Source organism: Elgaria multicarinata, chromosome 15, assembly GCF_023053635.1.
Source record: "Elgaria multicarinata webbii isolate HBS135686 ecotype San Diego chromosome 15, rElgMul1.1.pri, whole genome shotgun sequence".
NCBI classification, from domain to species: Eukaryota; Metazoa; Chordata; class Lepidosauria; order Squamata; family Anguidae; genus Elgaria; species Elgaria multicarinata.
Window position 1 is genome coordinate 11927518 of NC_086185.1, and position 20099 is coordinate 11947616.

At 41.8% G+C, this 20099-nt stretch overlaps 1 protein-coding gene across 2 annotated transcripts in view; it reads right to left on the minus strand.

Annotated features, from left to right (window-relative positions):
- The window catches only part of RPS6KA6 (ribosomal protein S6 kinase A6), a 63776-nt gene extending 48225 nt beyond the window's left edge, over nt 1-15551 (minus strand). The window contains exons 1-2 of one of the 2 annotated variants that reach the window (XM_063141640.1): nt 15474-15539; nt 289-348 (exon numbers count right to left, since the gene is read on the minus strand). In XM_063141640.1, coding sequence (XP_062997710.1) covers nt 289-333 — 45 coding nt within the window. In that variant the 5' untranslated portion in view covers nt 334-348; nt 15474-15539. Of the gene's footprint in view, nt 1-288; nt 349-15473 lie in introns of both variants that reach the window. The other variant, XM_063141639.1, reaches the window with a different exon arrangement.
- Between the last annotated feature and the right edge of the window lie 4548 nt (nt 15552-20099).

The window sequence follows — 20099 nt, forward strand, 5'->3', positions numbered from 1 at the left end:
TAACTATTTCAAGAAAGATTACACATCATCTTTCAGGATGTCTAGACTGACCCACGTATCTGTATTTATATGTACTGCAGTAAGCTTGTGCAAAAGGAAATCGTCCCTGCTAAAGAACCAGGGTAAGTTTCTCTTGCTTCTTTTTGATCTCTCATTTTGTCTCCCAAGATTTATGCTAGTTTGGTTACTAATACAGTGCATAAACCTCCCAAAGAAGATTATATTCATCTATTTTAAAATGTTTTGATGGCAACTGCCATCATTATGAACTACTGAAAATATACTTACATTATAGGAATATGGTTCTCCTTCCTCCATAGGTTCATCCACCATTTTAATGCCATTCAACTGCAGAAAGAAAGTAGTAATAAAGTTAGAGAGAAAACAAGAATAAACATAGCATACTTCCAGTATACATGTATTGGTCATCCAATGATCCCTCATCAAAAAGGAAATTTGAAAGGCTGATGCCAAACTGCTGAAATTGCTCTCAATATGTGATTTGCTGTTTGTGTGCAGTACGCAGTTTACAGGTAATGCAATCTCTGTCATGGAAGTGACATGCAGGTGTTCTGTACTACCACACCAGTGTTTGTCCAGAATGTATTAATAAATTAGGCCTTTATTTTAGCTAAAAGAAATAAAATAGGAAATGTCAAAACTATATAATCACCACTATACAAAACAGTTTTGTAAGGTACTAGCATATTTGAAATAAGAACTTGAGGCATCACACTTATTGCGTCCTGATTACTTTGCATACAATTCCAACTATTTCATCAATATTTCTAAATAGGTTATGGAATCTATAGAATACAGAATCAACCATTGTTAAGTCTCTAACAAAAGGAAGTTAGTCTACATGATGAAGACATACATATTTCTGCACATTTGCAGGCAACAAGACAAAGTCTTTCCAGCCGTGCTAGATTTAACGTCAAGCACTTCTGAGTAAAGTTCTAGAACATGTATGGAAAAGAAGGGCAAAAAAACAGCATTTCTTATGAATAGCAAGAGTGCCATTTCTAAAGATCAAATTCAAGTCCCATGCCAAGTGTAAGCAATCCTCCAAAGTTGTAGTGCTATACGGAATGTTGTTGCTACATTTTAAGAGTTTTGGAAATTGTGACAGTATTAGCCTCATGCATACTGCTAACGGCTAAACTGTCCATTATGTTAAACTTGTGATCGCATGTAACAACTTTAACATAGCAGCTGGTGGGGGGATTGGGATCAGAACCATAGCATGCATGAAGCTGGGGTCAATCCACCAAGATTATGATGAACATCTCGTCACTCCAGGTGATATTTTCTGTGTGAATGGATTTGCTATTGATGCTAACAGCAATTTCTCTACAGTCAAAGTCCTATCCCCATCCCCATCCCCACCCCTGTGGCTGCTTTCTCTCCCCCACCCTTTCTCTCTTTTTAAAAAAGAAATGTTTGGTCATGGTTTTAAATAAACAATAGGGTTGATACACAAAAAGGCAGCATATAATTTGCAGTCGAGCCAAGGGATGTTTATGCTTAGCAATCTTACATGTGTACAAAGAGAATGAAACAGAAAGATTTGATTTCACAATTGCTCCCCAAAGAAGATATAAACTCTGGAGTGCAAAAGTCCAGAAGTTTTAAATTATGCTTCTGAGTAATATAAGGGCTCTACATAATGACAAACAAATCTTTTTTTATTATATCACCAGTTAGTATGAATTCTTGTTCAGGAAAAAGAAAGACTTGAAAATATATTTTTAAATGAATTATTCAAATTGCCTGAATTTAAAAGTCAACCCACTCTATTGACAGAATTAAAATACTTAAAGAAGAGCATAAAGAGGTATTTAGAAGTGCCTGTGCATATGGGTCCTAGGATTCAAATTACAGGAAGACAAACTACTTTAAAGTTTCGCAACATTCTAAAAAGTTCAACAAGGGAATCAATTGCTAACAAAGTTTGTAGCTTTCAAGGAACAAGGCATATACACATTGTTTTATTATGGAATCCTGGGTATTCAGCTAGATGGCTCACGAAATCTCCCCTTAAATCTAATTATATTACAATGACTCAAATAAGCCTTACTAAGTTACACTATACATAACACTATTCAATCTTTTTTTCTCTTGCTATCAAGTTGCTAAATTTGGTTAAACAGTTGAACCTTACTAACAGGGATATGGTCTTGCCCTGACATGTAGAACATATTAATTAAACACTGGAAAAACCTGATAAACAAGGCAAGGATAATTATTCATTTTTGCTATATTAATTACCAAACAATTCAGTAACAAGTCATTATTAAAACCTCTCTACCTAAAGTGGCTCACAACAAGAAATAAAACATTTAAAAATTCAATAGCAATAAAATATAATGTAGCATAGAAACACAAGCCCAGAGACTAAAAGCAGCTTAAATCTAAAACTGGTTTTAAATGCCTGGGGAAGGTCTTCGCTTGGTATCAAAACAATACATTAGGCACCAGGAAACCTCCCTGGCAGAGGTATTCCACAGCTGGGGTACCATCACCAAAAAGGCCCTCACCGTCATAGCCACTCATTGGCCGGGTTCGGATGATCAGTGGGAGAAACAATGCAGCATTATTGTTTCCCACACCCATCATATCAACACAGTAAGTAAGAAAGAGACCCTACAAGAAGGGGGTGCACCTCACAGGACTGGGAAGAATGTTTTTGGCAAGACCCCCACAAACCTGATCAAGAGGGCTTGAAACCGATGGGTGGGGGGCATAAGCCCTGAACAAAGTATTACAGAGAAATACACAAAGGAAGAGACAAGTCAGCGGAATTGGATCCCAGTAAATTGTAGGTAAATACAGCAAGGAAACTGGGAAGGAGCAACACCCATGGACTCAATATCTAGATAATAATGTGCAGCGCATAGGAAATAAACAGGATGAACTTGAAATCCTTATACAAGACGGTATGTACAATCTGATACATATCTCTGAAACTTGGTGGGATAAGACTCATGATTCGAATATAGCCATTGAATAGTATACCCTGTTCAAAAGGAGTAGACCCAACAAGAAGAGAGGTAGGGCAGCATTATAGGTAAAGAATGTATGCAACACTGTGAACATCCATGAATTTCAGAATGGAAGCCCTGTTGAAACCATTTGAGTAAAGACAGAGGGAGGGAAAGGCAAGAGTCATATTGTTATGGCAGCCTACTATAGGCCATCCATCCATAAGGCATGGATGATGCCCTCCTGGAACAGATGACAAAAGGGCCATGTATAAGGGATGGAATGATGGACATGTTACCAAGGAGTAGAATTGCCCAAACCTGTAATGATGGTGTAAAGAAAGCAAAGGCCCAAAAAGAGCTGAGGGGATGCTAAAAACAAAAAGGGCTTCTTTGGTTATGCCACAAGTAAGAAGATCAAGGAAGGGAGAGGTCTGTTGCTTAGGAAAGATGATGAATTGTTAGCAGGTGATAGTGAGAAGGCAGAATTATTTTGCAAAGGTCTTCTCCCATAAGGGCACTGTGTTTAACCTGGGACAAGTAGAAAAAAATGTTATAGGAAGATATTTGCAACTCATAATAAGTAAGGACATTGTTAGAGAGCACTTAGCTACTTTAAATGAGTTCAAGTCTCAAGGGCCAGATGAATTACATCCCTGGGTGCTGAAGAAGCTTGTGGACCTTACTTCACAGCTGCTATCTGTAATCTTTGAGAACTGGGGACGGGCAAATGTTGCCCCCATCTTCAAGAAGGGGAAAAGGGTAGATCCAAGAAACTACAGACCAATCAGCCTGACATTAATACTAAACAAAATTTTCAAACATATGATTAAGTGGTCAGTCTGTGAGCATCTAGAAAACAATGCATTAATTAATAGGAGTCAACAATGGATTGTCACGAATAAGTCATGCCTGACCAACCTGATATTGTTCTTTGATAGAGGTACTAGTTTGGTAGATCATGGAATGCTGTGGACATAGTATATCTTGATTCCAGCAGAGCCTATGATAAGGTTTACCATGATATCCTTGTTGACAAGATGGTAAAATGTGGATTGGATAATACTACAATTAGGTGGATCCACGCTTGGTTGAGCAACCATATTCAACAAATGCCAATTAATGGTTCAGCATCCTACTGGAACGAGGTCTCTTGTGGAGTGTTACAGGACTCTGCCTAGTTCCTGTGCTGTTCAACATTTTTATAAATTACTTGGATGAGGATGTTGAGGGGTGCTTATCATATTGCAGATGACATGAAGTTAGGAGGGATAGCCAACATCATAGAAGGCAGAATCAAAATTCAAAAGGATCTAGAAAGCCTGGAACACTTGACCAAATCTAACAAGATGACATTCAACACAGTAAGTACCAAAAAACTCAGACACAAGCATAGGATAGGGGATACCTGACTTGGCAGCAGTACATGTGAAAAGGACCTAGGTGTTTTAGCAGATTACAAGCCGAATATGTGACAGCTAAGAAAGCTGATGTAATCTTGGGCTGCATTAACAGAGCGTCCAGATCACGGGAAGTAACAGTTCCACTCTATTCTGCACCAGTCAAGCACATTTGGAATACTGTGTCCCTAGGCACCCCATTTTAAGAATGACACTGACAGGTTAAAGTGCATCTAAAGATTAACTAAGATGGTGAGGGGTCTAGGAACCAAGTCTTATGAGGAACGAATGAAGGAGCTGGGTATGTTTAGCCTTGAGAAGGGAAGTTTAAAGGGAGACATGATAGCAGTCTTCAAATATCTGAAATGCTGACATGCAGCAGATGAAGCGGACTTGTCTGCTGCTCCAGAGGGCAGAATAAGAACCAACAAGTGGAAATTGCAGAAAGGCAGATTTCTGCTAAACATAAGGAGAAACTTCCTAACAATGAGAGCTGTTCAGCAGTGGAAGAGATTGCCTCAGAAGGTGGTGAGTTTGCTTTTGTTGCAGGTATCGAAGGAGAGACTGAGTGGCTATCTGTCAGGGATGCTGCAGTTGCATGATGCAGCACAAACCTTCATCAAGCAGGAGGTTGGACTAGATGATCTCTGAGATACCTTCGAAATCTATGATTCTATCCCAATTTTTATGTAGGAAATAGAGATTGTGGGGGTGGTGTAGATTTACCAAGGGAAACTGGCAAGTGGATGGGAGGAGCATTTATCCCCTTTTGCACCAATTCTCCTGTGAAAATGCTTTTGAGCCCTAGCATTGGTATTACAAGGGACAGACAGAATTGGGAACCCTGAGTTTGTGCTTTGACATCTAGTTTCACCCTGAATTTTAGCAGATAGGCACATCACCATGCTTTGCCTACCTTCACCACCACTAATCAATTTAGATGATTTCAAAGCTTCAGAAATTAATTCCTATTGAAAGAAGTTGCATGTGTTCACAGCCTTTTATATTGCATTGTAATATAAAAGTCTTATTAAGTCTTATTAAGGCAACCAAATCCGGTTGCCTTAACAAGACAGTCTCAAAAAAAAAAAAAAAGACTTAAAATTACCAATCAACACAACCATGTAGAGTTCTCTTGTAGACTTAGTCCAGGGTTTGATTATTCCTTTCAACAAAAGTTTGATTTTGAAACACAATTTAATAATGACAGTGAAGAACAAAATAAGCGGTTCTATCAATAAAACAGCAAATCTCAAAAGCCTCTTGTATCCACTAGCTCACATAAAGCAATTAAGCATTTACCTAAAATCAAAGAACTATCTGCAGCTGCCATCCCACTGCACCCTCAAATAGTACTAGCTTATCCAAATTCTTATTCTCAGTTATTACTTTTTTAATTATCTATTTTATATACATGGGGTTGGATCTGGGACTTGCCTTCCATCCATGGAATGGCTCTGCTCTTGGAAGGTGCCTCTACCTGATCTTTGGGGATCCTCCCCTCTCCCTCACACTACAACTTATTCATCCCGTTCCTCCAACCCTGTATAGCCATGGGAAGCAAGGACAGGCGCAGCTGCCTCAGGCTGCCTAGCTGCACTCACCTAAATCTGGATCCACCTGCCACGACACAGGTTCTGAACAACAGCCCCGGCCGCGGACACTCCCTGCTCAAGCCAAGCACCACTGCTTGATACGCCTGAGGCGAGGGACAAACACCGCCTTTCTCCAAACTATGTGGAGAAAGGGGTTAAATGTAGAAGGATTTCAATAATAAAATAATGCGCTGTGAATTATATGTGCTGAGGTGAATTATTGTTAGAGTGGGTGTTAAATGTAAATAACTTCAGATAATAAATGCCAAAATGATTAAAATTTATTTTTAAAAGTTCACAAGCTTTGTTTCAAATTAAAACATTTCAAAACCTTTTTGAAACCTTTCATCCAATCCTTTCACCCATTCACATACACGCTTTCCTTTCTCTCACACAATCACTCTTGAACTTTATTATCACTAGTGTTTATTATACACAAAATGTCTATCTGCACCCCACCCTCACAAAACTCGACTCTCTATACTGAACTTCAATCTCTCCAGAACCCAAGTACTCTACACACAGAGAGCTAAAGCACTAAAGGCTAAAGACTCTAAGAGTACCTAAAAGTCTCCCTCAATCCCCTCAGTCATTCCCTTATATATCACTCCTCCCCACTCCTAAGACATTCTAACTCCACCCACTCAGGTCAACATTCTAAGCACCACAGACTTACCATTAAGGAACTGACTTGTGGGGTGTAACGCCACCCCACCCCATTGAATTTCTTCTGGCATAATCTACATAATTACTTGTAATAATAATTACAAGTAATCCCCCAGTTACTCGTTTTGAAACTGTAAAACCACTGATATGTTAGTTCCCAATAAAGACATAGTTCCAGCAAACTGAAAAGTTAAGGCAAATCCTTGTCAATGGCCAAACTAACAAGGGACTAGTGAAAATCAATAGGAACATGGAAGACAGACAGCGCTGAAACATTAATTAAAACCATTTTCCTCCAGTAAAACCACAAGTGTAGATTTACACATAGGAACAAACTTCTGAATGCCAGAAACCAAATAATTACATAAAATCAAGGTATTATCTGTAGCCAAATAAGTTTTAAACCTTATTTTGGATGAACAGTTGTAAACATCCAGCATGTCAGTGCTTCATTACCTCTCTGTAAAATGAAAGAGTGTAATTTTGTATAAACACTCACTGCCACAACTACCCTATTTCTTTGATTCTAAGACACACTTTTTTCCCCATATAAACGTCTCTAAAAATAGGGTGCGTCTTAGAATTGCGTGTGTGTCTTAGGTTTTTTTTTCTGTTGGTGGTACTGAAATTAGTGTGTGTCTTACAATCGATGGTGTCTTACAATTGAAGAAATGGGCTGGATGAGGGCCAATAAGACGGAAGCCCTGTGGGTGAGTGGTTCCCGAGTACAGGAGACAGGCTCATTGCCTGTTCTGGATGGGGTTGCACTGCCTCTGAAAGAACAGGTTCGTAGTTTGGGGGTACTCTTAGACCCATTTCTGTCGTTGGAGGCTCAAGTAGCCACCATGGCTCGGAGTGCCTTTTACCATCTTCAGTTGGTTCGCCAACTACAGCCTCTCCTGGACAAGGATAGCTTGACCCCGGTGGTACAGGCATTGGTAACCTCAAGACTGGATTACTGCAACACGCTCTATGTGGGGCTGCCCTTGAAGCTGCTCCGGAAGCTGGAGCTAGTGCAGAATGCTGCAGCTCGGCTGTTGTCTGGAGCTGCCCCTTTCCAGCATGTGACTCCTCTGCTGAGGGAACTGCACTGGCTGCCTATTCGCTACGGGCCAGGTTTAAGGTTCTTGTACTTGTGTACAAAGCCCTAAACAACTTGGGACCAGGATATCTGAGAGAGCGCCTTCTCCCTTACCAACCTGCCTGGTCACTGAGGTTATCCAAGAGTCTGCGCCTGGTGGTTCCACATAGATCCATCCTCCGATTGGAATCCACCAGGGGAAGAGCCTTCAGCGTGGTGGCGCCCCTCCTGTGGAATTCCCTGCCTCTGGAGGTCAGGCAGGCGCCAACATTGTACTCCTTTCGGCGCCTCCTGAAAACATCTTTATTCCAAGAAGCCTTTCTTTAATATGCAGCCTTGGATTTCTGTTTTTGCTTCTTTTACATTTTGTTTTAACTGTTTTATTCTGTTTTTATTTTCATTTTACCTTGTACACCGCTCAGAAATTTTTCAATGGGGAGCGGTATATAAATACTCTAAATAAATAATAAATAAATACAGTATAATAGATTCCATGACAGACTACAAGTATACCACATTAATTTTGGAGAACACCTCGATAGCTTGTTAGGCTTACTGAAATTGAAACTAGGAGCATGTGAAAATTAATGTTAGGCTGCAATCCTATGCACATATACTTGGGAGTATGCCCCATTGAACCTAATCAGACTTACTTCCGAACAAACATGCATATAGAGTTGCATTGTTAATCATTTAACATGGCCTTAAAGTGCCACCACTTTTCAAAAACCTATACATAATACATATAGGTCAGGATCTAAAAAAGTGCATGTAGTGTGCCCAAGGTTTTGGGTATTCCTAGTAAGATTTGATTTTTCCTTTGAACTGCAGTCCTAATACCGTATCACAAATTGCTTTGGAAAGTCTCCTAAACTTCAAAAGTAGTTTGCCATAGTGTATGTATGCACACTGTTCAGGAAACACAAGCCCAAATCCTCCTTGAGTGCATGGAACTAATTGTAGCATTCTTTGTCAGGCTCCAAAAACCGTACACAGAACTGAAACACAAATTTTGAATAAACTATAAAGCTTATACATTTTAGGGTTATTCAGTAATCTACAGTTTCAAGTTTAAACCAACACTCAGAAAATGTTGTGTCCATGTTAACTATCGGTTATGACTAGCCAGTTAATAGCCATATAGACATTTTTATGTCTGCAATACACAAGAGGGCTAAATGCATTCTTGTAAATAGCTACTAGCCTGGTCACCTAAGGCCAATATTAACTCCAGGCAACCAAGTATTAATATATTTCACTAAAAAAAATCTAGCATTATCATTATTAAAAGTTTAAGAATTTTGTAGATAACATTTACCATTTCTCTCCTTGCTAGCAGTGGACTTTCCTTTGACATATTAGTCATTTCTAGCTATGGGTTGTTGTTGTTTTTGTTTTTTTAATATTAGGTTCAGCTAACCAATTTTAAAAAAATTACTGAAATAACTTTTGACAAGTTTATTTAAAGTGTTATGAAGATTCATCCCTGCTTGTGGACCTTTATTATCCAGTTTATATCAGTGGTTTTTCAGGTGTGCCTGTCTAAGGAGCTGACAGGCACACCTGTTATTTCTTCCCTAGGCTTCCTTTTACATACTGCAGGATTAACACATGGCTGTTGTGTCAATGTTGTGCTAATTTTGTTACACCCTGAACAGAAATAAAGTCTTGTTCTCAATAGTCACAGTAAGCACAATGGTCAGATACTGTGCATCATTCACACTTGCATTGTTGTTTGTGGCTTATGGTTTCTGTGTGTTCACATTTCCTTCAAGAACTTTCTGTTCAAGAACTTTTCCTCATCTATCCAGAATCCTTTTAATACAGCACGAAAGCACTATAGAAACAAAGAGGCCAGATGAACTCTACATAAGCAACCGCCCAAAAATGTAGTAATTGGTACTGACTATAGACACATATTTCACACTATCAATGATTATAGGAGGTTTGAAATCCTAACAGTCTATTTATGCACACACAGTACTCTTTGGAAAATGCAATTCCTTTGATGGGGATGTTTGCCAAAATGTTATTCCATGTTTAGTGAGTTGACAACCTAGATAAATAAATCAAAATAAAGACAACTATAAAGAGCAACTAAAAGTATGATGTAGAGACCAAGCTGATAATCTAAGGATGCACTCTTCTTTCTCACCAATTCCACAATGAGAACACATACAAAAGAAGCATTGAGCTGGCAAAGCAACAGAAAGGGCAAGGTTCAATTCATATTCATGACAATATTTGCTGTCTCCAAATCCAACAGCATTGTCCTAAGTAAATATTCCTTTTGTTATGGCTGAATAATTTCATTTCAGGCCACTATGTTATTCTGGCTTTTGTTTTCTTCATGAACTTCAAAGAGTGAAACATTTTCCCATGTACAAATCTACTTTTCAGAAAGAGTAAGAAAAAAGAAACTAGAAGTCTGAATGTTTGGGCCTAATAATCTACAAAACTAAGAAATATTAACAAGATTTGAAAACTGCACAAATTGTGATTTAATTTATAATATAATTCTATATTAAAAGGAATCACCCTCACTCAACAAATACCCAGAATATTACAGGTGGAACAGTTTCTGTAACAGCACCCACTTATCAAATGTACAACTGGTTGAAAAACGTATCCGATAGAATCCAAGAATGGATGCGGAAAGCATTATAGGTGAATCTTAATCTGTGCAAAGTTAACAAGTATATTGTGACTGACTTTAGTAGTTTTCACAATCTATCACAGATGCAATCAAAGATTTCATTACTATTTCCATATCATCTGCTAAACATAAAACTAGGAATTGGATCCACAGTGATGGTCTTTTAAAGGCAACTTTAATTTCAAAAACATCCTCAACTCATTTGATAGCAAGCAGAACCTAGACAACAATAATTCAGTATATAACATCAATAGAAAAAAATGCAGAAGGTATCATTCCATTTATATTTTAAAGCAATAGATTTTTATAAAGATTGACTAGAGTGAGAGAGAGCATAAAATGCCAGGACTCATGCACAACAACCTCATACTTCTGGTTTCAGAGTAAAATAAAAGTGATCTCCTTTCTAGCAGCAAATGCATGAGCAGACAGGAGACTGAAGCTGGACTGGGAGACAGGAAGCACTGAGGAAAGAGGCTTTGTATAAGCATTAACAGGCTGGAAGGGAATAGTTGAAAACACAAGGTTCTTTAAATGGGAGACAAACCTCACCAAGAAGTCACAGTTACTAAGGAAGGCTCAGAACAGAGATGCAGAGTGGCTTGCAAGTTTGGCTGGCCTTTCCTGCTTTCCTTCCACCAGCTCCACCTCCACTGTTTCTGCTTTCAGGGTACAGCAGGGTATGCAAAACACTTGGATGGGTTAGTAAGAGGCAGCAGCATGAACACTTTGCCCCACAGAAGTTTATCCCCTCTCAACTGAGGGACTGGCATACAATCCTTTTGGCAGCCTGGTCCTCAACGCATTTATCACAATGTGTAGTTTGGGCTCAAGTCCCACAAAGTTTAATAGGAATTACTCCTGAGTAAGTGTGCACAGGAGTGCAGCCTTATAAAACAGTAACTACCATCAGAACTGTGACATACATGTTAACTTAACTAGCTATGTAATATTTGAACGAAAACAAACATGCCTTCTTGCACACAGGCTCTTTGGAATAATGCTAAAAAATTAAGTGTTTGTTGCCAGTGCAGCTACGTTATATTTTAACAGTTCCAAGCATAAACACCAATCTTCAGCACACTAGGGGTAACTGGCTGTTTTTATTTAGATAACTAATAATGTAACGTTATAATATTTTCCTAAATTACTAAGTTATATACACCCTGATTAAGTATTCAATCACTGAAATATTTCAAGTGCATACAACTATAATGGAGAATTGCATAGCAATTACAGTGCTCAGGAACAGCACTCTATGGACACACAAACAGAGAAAGTATAAAATGCTAAGATTACAATGATGCAGACAGGTAGCCTGCTTAAATCCCACTGACTTCAATCTATGCATGCTTACTTTGGAGTTACATCCCACTGAATTATGTAGGACTTGCTTCCAGGAAACGAAAGAAAGTGACTGCATTTAAGATTTCATTCCTAACAGAGGACTAAACTGTCAACTTATTCCCTTATGCATATACATAAAAACACAATAATCTCTAACTGTAAAGGAATCCCTCTAAGTGGGCCATTAAAAAAAACTAGTATGTTTAAAAAAACAAACTTGAATTACAACCAGAGGCAAGTCTGACCAGTTTTTTGAAACAGTATTTAGATAAGATCTTTCATTAACATAGCATGCAAATTGGCATTTAAAGCATATATGTAATACTTCAGTTCAATTCTCATCCACCAATTCCAGAAACCTGGGGTCTACTGCAAGGTACAACCTCGTTTATATTATTATCGCATAAATACTTCCATATCATATAGCACTCCATAGTAGAACATGATTATTTACACAGTGTGAGTTTTTTGAACTCAATTTCCAGCAATAGCCATTTTGGGATTAGAGCTGCTAAGAGAACTGACCAATATTTAAATAAATTCTTACTGAGATTGTTGCTTATTTTTTACCATGAAACAGCTGAGTTTCTTAGAAAATATATCCAACATTGTTGGAATTGTCATTAATTGATGCATCGAGTATGTTTGTTTAATGAAACCTCTGGTGGTATCTGGGACAGGGAAAAGAGTCAGTAGACAGACTACTACAATTAAGCCACATAAAACAGGACAAAAGCCATTCTGATAAAAAAACAAACCTGTAACAACAGGTTAGAAGTGAATACAGAAGATCCTAAATCCAAATGGGATTTTCTAATATCTTGGCAATGATAACACAGAATATAGAAGCTGGGCATACCAATTTAGGGATGTCACGATATATACACTATTCATCAGGTTCCATTCACCTGAACAACATCTTGCAGGCTCTAACCTTGTACAAGTTGTTTTCCATAATAAATGAGCCCTTGGGAGGACAGGAGGTTTGCCACTTTCTCCTTGGCCTAGAAACAGTAACCACATAGGTTCTTGGATCCTCTAAGGACATGTAAAGCCCAAAGTGTGTGCGGCTTATAGAGATTTAAAAAAAAAACAGGAGGAGATGAAAGATAGAATAACTGAAGGGAGAAATTGTAAGGAGCAGCTAGAATCTTAAGAGATTCATGAACCTAACCAGGTTTGGTCAGTGCAAGGATGGAAAACCATATGGGGAACCCCATGTACTATATTGTGCTCTGTTAAAGGAAGGCAGAATAAAAGTATAATAAATATAACAAGACGTTATTTAAGGTGGCTGGTAGTAGCAAATCAGGACCATCTGAAAACAGCTTGACATCTTTTGAAAGGTACAACAAACTCTTATTTTTGCATTAAGCTGTACAGAATATTCCTTATGTCCACTCCCAAATCAAGTGGTTGAGATATTCACTGCACCTCTTATTTTTAAAATGGAATGCTAGCCTCATCCAGTAGGGCTGATATATACAAGACATAGCTGGAATTTAAAAGTCATTAGGGCTAGTTAAAGGAGACATTTGAAGGGCAAAGCTAGGCACTCTTGAGGGCTGAAGTTCAAATAAGGGTTGTGGAATATAAGGTGGAAGTGGATAATTATTTTGGAAATTAATAATCTTACAAAGCACAGTAATTTACTCCAGTAATATATTCAGAATAAAGTAGTTCAGTTTTGCAGGAGCATAACTACTGAAGGAGCAGTTTACCACCACCACCCACTGCACTGGTAGCGTACAAAACATTTCAATGCTGAAGTAAGAGAAGGAATTTATTGTTGGACTAATCATTATTTATAGTATTACTATATTGCCTTCTAAGACCAACCAAGGTGGTTTACACAAGGTCCAAAATATAAAAGCCACAGCAAAGTCTGGAGTAAACTACTGCTGACTGAGAAAGTAAGAAAGAATACATTATATTACAGTCTTTGTTAGAGTAGTAGGGTACAACGACACCTGGTTTGCACGATCAAAACAGGCCAGTGACTAGATTTAAATCCTGGCGCATGCTGGGCACCATTTCCCTAATTACCTGCCCAGGCACAGCTTGCTGTGTTGTCCAAACCCGGGCAGCATGGCTTGTTTGAGGAGGAAACAACCCTCAAATAACACATGGCCTGTTGTTTGACCACACAAAGCAGGTAGAGGGGGTGAGGAACTGTTCAGTTCCAAGAATTGGGAAGGTCTCACTCCTAAGAGTCAAGAAATAAGGTGGTACATAGGGGGCATAGTACCCCAGAGGGGCATAGTGAAAATCAGGGTAGAAAATGGATGCATCAGTGCTTTGTGTTTGGGATTACCGAGCAAGGAATACTAAGAGAACAAAATGAGAAGTGGTTGTTAATAAGGAATAAACCGGGATCAGGTTATAAGAAAGTATGGACTGAAGGCATCTCACAACAGTTCAGAACTGGGCATTTTCAGGACATGGATCAAATCTGTCAAGGTAAGGAAATGAGACAACCTGTCACACTTGGGGAGGGAACCAGTGGAGAAGTGAAGGGAGAAAAAGAAAAGACTTTTAAAATTGAGTGGTAATAGGAATTGGATGTGTGTATTGGGGGGGGGTCATCTTGGGGTGTCATTGGCCTGGATTGGGGAAGGAAGAAGGGGGAGAGAGGAGATGGAAAACAGAAAGAAGGGAACTGTGGTCTGCTTTGATTGATTTATGGCATCTTTTTCAGACTGGCTGCTGCTGCTTGGAGAAGCCTGTGATTGAAAGGCAGTTTGTAAGTCGAGTACATTAATAAATAAGGCAAGTTCGTCAGTTCTCTCAAGGCAAGGACAATTAGGAGCAAGCAGGAGAAGGGGAAGTTATGGATGTGTGTTTGGGGAGCCAGGAGAGTCTTGTCTAAGAGGTCTGGATTAGGGGATGGGGGGGGGGGGCGGGATGGGGTTTGACAGCGAAAGTGAAGAGGGGAGGATTGAGGAGGAGACACGGCAGATTTATACTTATGGGGGGTTGAAGAAAGAAAGGGGGGAGGACTGAGGGGGAGACATGGCTGACTTATACTTATGGGGGGTTGAAGAAAGAAAGGGGGGAGGACTGAAGGGGAGACATGGCTGTCTTATACTTATGGGGGGTTGAAGAAAGAAAGGGGGAGGATTGAGGGGGAGACATGGCTGTCTTATACTTATGGGGGGTTGAAGAAAGAAAGGGGGAGGATTGAGGGGGAGACATGGCTGTCTTATACTTATGGGGGATTGAAGAAAGAAAGGGGGGAGGACTGAAGGGGAGACACTGCTGATTTATACTTATGGGGGGTTGAAGAAAGAAAGGGGGGAGGAGTAGGCAGGCGAGCTGAAGGGCCAAGGGGGAGGGGAGGGCGATAGAGGACACGCCGCGAGGTCGCGTGGAGTGGGCGGCGGTGGGTGTCACGAACTCTCCGCGTGCCTTTCACAGACGCCCCCTCCCCCCAAAATACACACACACACCCCTCAGACACCCGCAGGTCTCCACAGACCCACGAGGAGCAGGAAGCGAGTCGTGGAAGGAGAACGAGGAGGAGGAGGAAGAGGAAGAAGGGAGCAGGTAACCCCTAGCATTCCCTTCATGGAAACCCCCACCCCACCCCACCCCCGCGCGCGCGCGCCCTCCTCGTCTTCCTCCTCCTCCTCCTTCTCCTCCTCACCGCCCCCCTCAGAAGCGCCGTCTCTTTTACCTCAAGTTCTCCCTCTCGCCGCCTGCCTTCCCCTCCCCTCACGGACCCAGCGCGTTTCTCCCGCTCACCTCTCCGCCTGTGCTGCCGCTGCTGCTGCCGCCGCCGCCGCCGCCTCCCCCTCCGCCGGAGATCTCCATGAGGCCGGCTGCGGCGGGGAGAGAAGGAGGCGGGGGCGGGGGCGGAGGGCAGAAGGGCTCCGCTTCGGGCTCAGGCGGAGGCTCCTCCGCGCCCTCCGGCGGCGCGAAGGGCACCATGGCGCTGCTGCTGCCGCCGCGGCTGTCGTCGTCGTCGTCGTCGTCCTGGTGGCGGCCGCCGCGCTGCTGCTGCTGCTGCTGCTCCCCCCCCTCCTCCTCCTCCTCCTCCTCCTCCCCGTCCTCCTCGTCGTCGTCTCCTTCTCGTCCTGGCCGAGGCGGCGCCGCGGCGGGCAGGGACGGGGCAGCCGCTCATGCTCTTCCCCTCCCCTCGCTCTGAGGGGACGGGAAGGGAGGCGCAGCGAAGAGAGCCGCGCTCGCCTAGGCAGCGGCGGCAGCTCCGGCGCGGCTCATGGCTCCCAGCAGCCTTCCCAGTCCATGGAGGAGGAGGCGGCGGCGGCGGCGGTGCTGCTGCTGCTGCTACCCGGCGAGCGGGGGCGGCTCCGCGTTACGCCGGCCCTCCTCCTCCTCCTCCTTCCCCTAACATGGCGGGAGGGGAGGGGAAGGGGGCGGTCCCTAAACAACTGCGAGTGGAAAGGGGGGAGAGAGAGAGAGAAAGTGACGTCAGCTCGGGTAGGAGAATCCCCCTGCGGGAGGGGGAGCGGCAAGCGCCGCGCAGGGTCTCTGGGTGGGTGATTGGGTGCGTAGGAAAGAGAAAGTGGGGGGGGGGGGGAGGAGAGAGGGAGGATAGCAAAAGAGGGGGGGGAGGTGGAGGTGTGACGTCAGCTATTGCGTGGGCTCGGAGAGGATGACGTGCTTGGTGATGACGTCGGCGCACGCCTCTTCCCCTCTTTCTCTCTCTCCCCCCCCCCCAAAAAAAAACCAGGACAATGTTCAGGAGACGGAGAAGATGCGGCAGCGACCCCTGTTACACCGCTCCATGCAAAGCGGTCCTGCATGTAAAGGAGGGCAGGATCTACGCTACTGCTTTAAAACGGTTTATAGCAGTAGTGACAAGTTGTTGGGGGTCAGGACACCGGCCGTATACAGTTTTCAAAACGTTTTCAAAGGGTCATATCCTGCTTGGTGGTGCTGGCTGCTGGGTAAAGTGAAATAAAGCACAATAAGGGTGATAACACTCAACCACAAAGTAAGGGTAAAGTGAAATGACAGGGTAAAGTTAAGGGTAAAGTGAAAAGACAGCCGAAGAGGGTGGTGGGGACAGCTTGAAACTTGGCTGAGAGACTGAAGTGGACTCTAGCTGATGCCGCACAACCCGGATGTGTGTGTTTGCTCGCAAGTCATTGGCTGAGTTCGGACGACATGCTAATCGACTGGGGGTGGGTGGGTTAATAGGAACAGAATGGGATCAACCGTTGATTAGCGTGTCGTCCGAACTCAGCCATTGAGTTCAGTGGGGGTGAACTCCCAGGTAAGCCTGTATGTAGGGCTGCAACCTTAAGGGCGCGATCCTGTGCATATCTAGGTAGGGAAAAGTCTTACAACTTCCAGTATTCCCCAGTCAGCCATGCTGTAGGGCTTTTTTTCCTGACTAAACATGCATAGGATTGTGCCCTTAAATCAACTGCAACCCCTAAACACGCTTTCCTAAGGAGTGCTCTCCTTTGACTACAACCGGATGTGCCTTGGAGGAAACACTGCACGGTTAAAGGTGCAGTGTTTTACAAAAGTGATGATTTGGGTGGGTGGGTGGATGTGTTTTCAGTGCAGACGACAAGGCTACGCCTATGAAATAAAATAGGGGGTGAAAAGAGAGAGGACTGACGGACTACCGGAAGGATGGGAGGGTGGGAGGAAGGAAGATGCAAAGTTGTAACCTATTTTCATGTCAGGTTGCTCAGAATGTGCAAAGTGCAAAAGCGTAAGAAATCTAGTTCAGAGTGCCTTTCTTCCACACTAAGGCCTGTGTGCTTGGCTGTGATCACAAGGCCTGCCACTGTGTTCAGTATTTACCATACCATAACATGCCATACTTCCATGTACTCCTGGAAGAAAATGTGATGTTTCAAAACAAAATTGTCTACATCACTGCAGATATGCACAGGCTGAGCACCACCTAGATAGTTGGGTAAATAATACTATTTAGTATTTATATAGTACTTTTCCTAAATGCTCAAAGCATTCCACTTATGTTCTGACACATTGTTAGAACATCCCTGTCATATAGGCTACTATTTGTGTCATTTCCACATTGCAAATGGTGGTGGAGAGGCTGAGTTTTAAACACGGTGGCGGACTCACAGCATATTTTGGAGGTCAGGCAGGCTCCAACTTTGTACTCCTTTCGGCGCCTCCTGAAAACATCTTTATTCCAGGAAGCCTTTCTTTAATATGCAGCCTTGAATCTCTGTATTTGCTTCTTTTAAAATTTGTTTTAACTGTTTTATTCTGTTTTTATTTTCATTTTATCTTGTACACCGCTCTGAAATTTTTCAATGGGGAGCGATATATAAATATTATAAATAAATAAATATTTTATTTTGCTATGGCTACAACCCTATGCATATTTATGTTGGAGCCTTCCACTTAAGATGATACATTTTACTTCAGAGTAAACATACATAGGATCAGGTTGTATGCTGATGCCCCTGAGTAAAAGTACCCCCTCGACTTATAGGAGTAGGGAAATACTAATTGGTTAAAGGAAGCAAAGTCCAAACAGATTTTTAACGTTGCAGCTTCTCTGGAACAGTATGGGAATGTACCTCAGAGTAGTGTTAGCAAACAGATCCTCCTGTTCTCCAGTATTTGCCTGGCACAAATACACATTTTAGTTTTATATCGAAAGAGAAAGCAATGCTTCATATCTATTGTTTCTTTTCCTATCCTCGGTGAACAGGGCAGACCATTCCTGCTCCCATTTCTTTCTGACATCCCTTGAGTTATTGACAGGCTGTCAACCTGCCTTCATCCCTGCTTAATCTTCTTCCCTTCAGCCTTTCCACATACTATTGTTCTTCCAGCCCTTTTGTCATCACAGTTATCCTGTCTCTCTCACACACATACATACATAAATGCACATGTCTCCTGGGTAAATATGCTTAATATGTTCACCTTTCTACATATGATTTAGAGACCACTGGTCAAACGGGTGGGTCATATCTGTGGCATTACATTTTTCTTTGTTTAAGGGAAGTGGGAGGATAGGTTGGGAAAGAAAGTGAAAAAAGAATTCTGATCCAGTAATCCTATATTATTTAAATTGGCTTCCATCACACACAGACACCCAAAAACCCTGAGAATTTTATTTTAATGCACAAGCCCATGCTATGTATTCTGTTAGAGACTGCCGGCACTACCCTAAACTGCAATTTATTTATTTATTTATTACATTTTTATAGCGCCCAATAGCCGAAGCTCTCTGGGCGGTTCACAAAAGGTTCCCCTAGTAAGACAGAGTGATTTCCCCAACAAAGGAGGAAAACAGAGATTACATGGAGGAGTAGGGGGATATACATTAAAAAAAAAGCGTTCCATATTGCAAGTTTGTCCTAGGTTTGAAAAGGCTGAAGTCTATTGCTTGATACCGTGTATAACCCTCATAAATCATTTCTTAAACCAAGATGCCCCAAACTGATTGCTGTAAACCAGGCAAGTTTGCCTTAGGATGCATGAAAATGTACGCCATGTAGAACAGTAATAGTGATGTACATTTGCCAAAGGTGCACTTTTTGCAGCCTGAACATTCACCTGCTCTAGAAATCATGGTCTCTTCTTAGCCATCCCACATTTCATTTGTAGGCATCTAGGGATGTGTACACGCAACCATGGCTTCACCGAGAAACATGATAAGGGGCTCCCCATAGTGTGAAAATCCCCACTTGTGTTGATTCAAGCGTTTTAGCACCATTCCTGTGATTAATTCTCTCTCCCACCATTTCCTGTGTCACCACAGCAGAAGCGGGCACTGCAGTCACTTGTTTAAGCATCTGGGTTTGGCTTCTCCGCAGGAACTAAAAGATGTAGGCGAGGCAATGTTCTTTGCTCCCTCCCATGCCATTTCTTTGCAACCATCCATGTCCAATGACCTTAAAAATATTGTGCAAGGGTGACTAGCTAGAAATACCTAACACTGGCGGGCGGGGGGGGGGGGGAGAGACACTGTTTAGGACAGGTTGCACAGACACTACATTAAAATTCTGCATTAGTGATACTCACCACTACACACACAAACACTGATTCAAAGCATATTTTTCTACTTTCCAGTGTTTCCAAGTTGAAAATAGGGACACAGTTTTGTGCTTATAATACCCTTCTCCCATCACCAAGGATCACTGACTTAGTGCATCTCCTTCACCCCCACCCCCCAATTATTATGGCTGCAGTGTTTAATTAATTAGATCAATCTATTAAAATAGTCTTAATCAACTAAAAATTGCTCCAGTTAATTGGGAAGCAGATTTTTAATTCTCATTCACACACACGCACACACATTATTTTTAGTATAGGTAATTATAAATGCTGAAGATGGCAAGCACCATCTTAAAAGAAGCATCCACCTTTTCTATCACACAGGAGGAATTGTCTTTTAAGATGATGGCT